Source organism: Phalaenopsis equestris, unplaced genomic scaffold, assembly GCF_001263595.1.
Source record: "Phalaenopsis equestris unplaced genomic scaffold, ASM126359v1 Scaffold000002, whole genome shotgun sequence".
NCBI lineage: Eukaryota > Viridiplantae > Streptophyta > Magnoliopsida > Asparagales > Orchidaceae > Phalaenopsis > Phalaenopsis equestris.
The window spans coordinates 19,692,231-19,697,818 of record NW_018164444.1 but is presented as its reverse complement, the minus strand read 5'-3'; the positions used below and the strand labels follow the sequence as shown (position 1 = coordinate 19,697,818).

Below are 5,588 nucleotides of genomic sequence, written 5' to 3'. Positions count from 1 at the left end.
TCCGATCATGAAAGGTCGCGATCTCTCTTTCGCGATCCCCCCTCCGCCCACTCCCGCGCGCGAAGCGTAGCGTCCAATCGCGAACTATAGACGCCAATCACTCCCGCCTTCCTCTTTTGTGAATAAAGCATCTTTTCGCTCCCTCTTGTTCGTGATAAAAGGTATCGCACGACTCTCCTTCAGTTTAAACGAAGTCACGGTGTTCTTCTTCGGGTTTCCTCGAGACAGAGGAAGGAAAGTGCAAGCAGTGTGTGCATGCTTGGCAGAAGGAAGAAGAAAGAAGAAAAAAGAAGATTGTTCTCCCTTGGTTTCTTCTTAGTGGCTTGTGGCAGAAGCAAAATTGGATTTATTTCTCTTGTAAGTTTATCTCCTTTGGTGTATCTCGTTGTAGAGAGAGAAGAATAGAGAGAGAATAAGGGAGAGCAACGAAGTGAGAGATTCCTCTTATAAGTTGAGATGATCTATTGGTGTTAATTCCTCAAGTAGTAAAATCCTCTGCAACTCTGTGGAATGTAGGCAATTTGCCGAATCACGTAAATCTGTGTGTTCCACTGTGCTGTTCTTTTGGTGTTAATTTTCTCATTCTATTTTTTGCTTCGTCGATCGTTCTCCTGTTTTATATATATATATATATATACACACACCGCAATAACTTGTATAATATATATCCCACAACAACTGGTATCTGAACTTTGTTCAGATCTGAGGAAGAATGATGGTTGTAGATGAAGTGAAGGTTTCAGGGATCGAGAAGTTTGATGACACAGATTTTGGTTATTGGAGGATACAGATAGAGAATTATCTCTATGAGAATAAACTTTATCTTCTATTATTGGGAAAAAGACTTGAAATGATGGATGAGGCTGAATGAAATTTGTTTGATCGACAAGTTCTGGGGTTATTCGATTGAATTCGATTGACCCTAACCCTATCGAGGTCCGTTACACACAATGTCATCAAGGAGAGGACGACTACAGATCTCATGGAAGTCTTATCAGGTATGTATGAAAAGCCATCGGCGAATAACAAGGTGTACTTGATGAAAATGTTATTCAATTTGAAGATGACGGAAGGTGTTTCTATTTCTCAACACATGAACGATTTCAATACTATCCCAAACCAATTGTCGTCTGTTAAAATTCATTTTGATGATGATATACGTGCGCTGATATTGTTGGTATCATTGTCAAATAGTTGAGAAGCCTTGATGATAGTAATCAGTGGTTCTGCAGGTAAATTTAAACTGAAATACGATGATATTCGTGATTTGATTTTGGTTGAGGAAGTTCGCAGGAAAGATTCTGGCGAGATCTCAAGTATGAGTTCGGCACTGAATGTTGATTTCAAAGGGAGATGACAGGAGAAGAACTCAAATAAAGGGTGAACAAAATCAAATTCTGGTCAGCAGACAACCTGCTGGAATTGTGGCAAGGTTGGTCACATAAAGAGGAACTGCAGGAATCTTAAGAATAAAGAGAATGATGACAAATAATGATAGTGCAAATCTGGTATCTGAAGAAGTACAAGATGCATTATTACTGACAGTTCATAGTTTTATTAATGATAGAAGTGAAAAAACGTGGGTCTGGGGCACCTATTTCTATTATTTCACAAATAGAATGTGGAGAACCACAGAGTTATGAAGAAATCTTGCAAGATGAAAGTTCGAGCAAATGAGAGCTGACAGAACTTTCACCAAGGAAGAAAACATTACACAACAAGTGAGTGTACAAGGTGAATACTAAGCATGATGTCAATAAGAGATACAAGGCTAGACTTATTGGAAGAGGCTTTCAGCAGAGGCAGGATATCACCCATGGAGTAGGAGTTGTAAGCAAAGACAAGAGTAATTCAGGAAATAGCTTGAAGGTGCAAGGCTATGTGGACCATACTGATATGTTGACCGAGGGTGTTACTCTTGAGGAACTGAAGTTGTGCACATCTTCAGTTGATCTTCTGACAGGGCTTTGAGTGACAGAAGTGGAGAATTCATGGTGGAGGTTTCATGGTGGAGGATTCATGTTTGAAGAAAAGGGCGACACCGCTAGTGGAGGATATCAGTTTGAGGAAGAAGACATTGCAACTGATGCAATGGTCTCAAAGTGGGAGATTTGTTATGTTGGAGCCCAGTTCGGACCCCCTCCCACTTCCGCTGCGAAAGGTCGTGATCACTCGTTCGCGATCCCGCCTCCGCCCACTCTCGCGTGCGAACCGAAGCATCCAGTCACGAACCGTAGGTGCCAACCTCTCATACCTTCCTATTTTGTGAAGCGAAGCATCTCTTCGCTTCCTCTTGTTCGTGATAAAAGGTATCACACGACTCTCCTTCAAATTAAGCGAAGTCACGGTGTTCTTTTTCGGGTTTCCTCAGGATAGAGGAAGAGAAAGTGCAAGCAGTGTGTGTGTGCTTGACAGAAGAAGAAGAAGAAAGAAGAAGATTGTTCTCCCATGGCTTCTTCTTGGTGGCTTGTGGCAGAAGAGAAATTTGATTTATTTCTCTTGTAAATTTATCTTCTTCAGTATACCTCGGTGTAGAGTTTCTTCGTTGTATCTCAGTATAGAGAGAGAAGAACAAAGAGAGAAGAAGAGAGGGCAACGAAGTGAGAGATTCCTCTTGTAAGTCGAGCTGATCGACTGTTGTAAATTCCTCAAGTAGTAAAATCCTCTGCAACCTGTGGAAGTAGACAATTTGCCAAACCACGTAAATCTGTGTGTTCCGTTGTGTTGTTCTTTTGGTGTGAATTTTCTCGTTCTATTTTTCGTTTTGTCGATTATTCTCCTGTTTGATAATATATATATATATATATATATATGTATATCTCGCAACAAATCTCATATCTTGGATAGCTAAGAAACAACAAAAGTGTATATCTCTCAACAGGTCTATCAGGGTTGGAAGGCGTCAGGTTCATCTAAGGATCTAATCAGATGGATTATTCACGGAGTGATTTACCATTTATCCATTGTGACTCATTGTCTTCCCTTTACGTTGGGGGCTGGTGAGCTGAGTTTATGGTCCTAGGTTGTCCCTGGTAGGTCCCGTGGGGCCACATCACCACTTTCGTCATTCACAAGATGCTAAAAAAAATGAAAAGATCTGGGAACCATAGCATACTTTATAACTACAAACGACCACTTCTTATTTTTAAATAGCATCATTTACAAAAAGTTATCTCATATAAAAGAGTATATAGTATCAGAAAAAGTTTGTCTATTTTAGATCATCATTAATTAGAAATATGAAATAGGTCTTCATACATAATTAACTCATATTTTACTAAATAAAAAAATTTCATTTATTCAATTTTAATTAGATCGCTTTAAAGGTATATATTTTAAAATAATACAAAATTAATTACTTGTGGGCAATATATTTAATTATTTTCTCTACAATCTTTCACTTGGCCACATATGTTTCTTAGAAAATGTGTATGACTTAATGTGCTCAATTTTTCTATTATTTTAAATAAAGGTATATCAAAATATTCTTGTTCATTAATTATATTAACATAAGATCAAACCAATTTTTGTTACATTTATCATAACTAAATACATCGATAATCATGCATATTAATATAAATAAATGGCATTATAAAAATTACATATAATGTGATCTAAAAATGTCTAGTTTTAACTAGACCAACTTTATTTCATAATGAATTCAACTTTTTAAAATTCAGAGTGAAATAAATGAAATTCTTTATTTCTATAAAAATATCCATAAATATAAAATATACAAATTAACATATAAAAATGAAGTCTGCTTAAACTAGCATATTATCAAAATAACAAAATATTCCAGCTCTAGCATATATAAAAAATAACATATAAAAATGAAATCTCCTTCCCAACATCGCATTGAATCTTCTCCAGAGTCTCCCGGATTGAGTTGAACAACTCCTTTAGCCAACCTCTTTTTCTTCTGATAAACAACCCTCATCTTCAGGTCGGTGTTGTCTTATTCCAAGGGTAGCCAACAATTTAGCCTAGTCTGCAGGTTTTGGTGCTGACTTAGACCCTTTCTCCATAGTGGAATCGCTAAAGCCAAGTGAGCGCAAGGTAGAACAGACTTGAGATGATAGAACTACCCCCTATGCCTTATATAAGCGTCGCAGCCATGAAAATCTAGGGATTCTATTTATTGCATTAAATTATGACAATTAAGATTTGATTTATTGCATTAATTTTTTTTTTTATTCTTGTTGTAGCTGTCACTATCAATGAGCAACAATACTAGAGAACTTAATATGTACACCGAGAATGGCCTTCATAAATCTTGAGAAAATCTGAAGGTTCAGATCAAAAGGGGCAAATCAAAGAATATTCCTCTTTTATAAAAAGCTAAGTGCTCATAAATTTGACTAGTTGTAGAACTAATGATCGACCAAAGAACTGCCAACTGGCTAAAGGGCCGCGTAGGTCAGATAAAATTTACTAAATGATCGAACAAATGTTCAATACCCCCAACAATCTCACAAGCTTCAACGTGAGACTCTCGCAACATTTCTCCCAAAAATTATCAAAGAACAAGCGAGCCGATCAGCAATCACTCTTCAAGCCGATTGAAATCCAAGAGTGAAGACCGGTTGGTATATGGACGAAATAGCAGACCGACACCAGTGACGTCGACCGACTCAAAGACGTGCCGACCGAAAGATCCATGAGTATTAATGGACACCAAAATCAATTATGAATATGAAAAGACATGACAAAAGATAATAAAATCATGTCCCCAATTAAAATAGGGGCATATATGTAATTTTTCACTAATATAACCTCATCTTTTTGTAAATAGTAATCTAATGCATATAAAATATAGGCTTTTGACATGTCTTACTAAACCTATACTACGTAAGTAGATATCTCTCCCCGTCCTTCTTTTATCCTTTCAAATATAATATATAAAGAACAGTCTATGTGTGTTTTTTTCTTTCATCATTTCTTTCTCTCCACTTCACCCTCGAGGTCCCTACCTGCCCAATCTATGATCTCTGAGCATACCTCACATGATAAATTTACATTTAACATATAACAAATAATATACATTTGGTAAATTATTTATGCTCATATATTTATTTGTTTTTAACAGTGTTAATTATGACTATTATGAATCATAACCTTTTTCATATATATTTGTTTTTATATGTCTATGATTAAATGAAGGTTTATTTGAATTTCAAACAACCAAATGCCATATATAAAATAAAATTATTACTGTCGTGGATTATTGTTGCCCGTTGGGATATCATCTCCGGATGTGCAATTGCCCCAAATAGGCCGTCAAAGCTTATGATCCGTTAGATAGATCATTAGCGGTAGCCGCATGCTTACGCTCGCCGCCGGTGTCCGATCTCCGCATAGAACCCAGAGACTTCCAGATGCAGCTCAAAGCTTCTGCTCTCGAATTAAAAGAGGATAATTGGCGGTCACGTCGATCGATCGTTTTGTCGCTCGAATTGGAGGGCAGATGGCCGGCTATTACCTTTGGAAAAGCTTCAGCGAGGACGAAGACCGGCCGGAGAAGCCTCGGCGGTGTGGGGTGACGGAGATTCGGAGTCCTGAGTACAGTATCATGAGGCATGACGCTC

The 5,588-nt window shown here is 37.5% G+C and overlaps 1 protein-coding gene across 1 annotated transcript in view; it reads left to right on the top strand.

Annotated features, from left to right (window-relative positions):
- The first annotated feature begins 5,293 nt into the window (after positions 1-5,293).
- The window catches only part of LOC110027360 (protein HEAT-STRESS-ASSOCIATED 32), a 24,020-nt gene continuing 23,725 nt past the window's right edge, over positions 5,294-5,588 (top strand). The window contains exon 1 of the mRNA XM_020728755.1: positions 5,294-5,576. Coding sequence (XP_020584414.1) covers positions 5,468-5,576 — 109 coding nt within the window. The 5' untranslated portion in view covers positions 5,294-5,467. The remainder of the gene's footprint in view (positions 5,577-5,588) is intronic.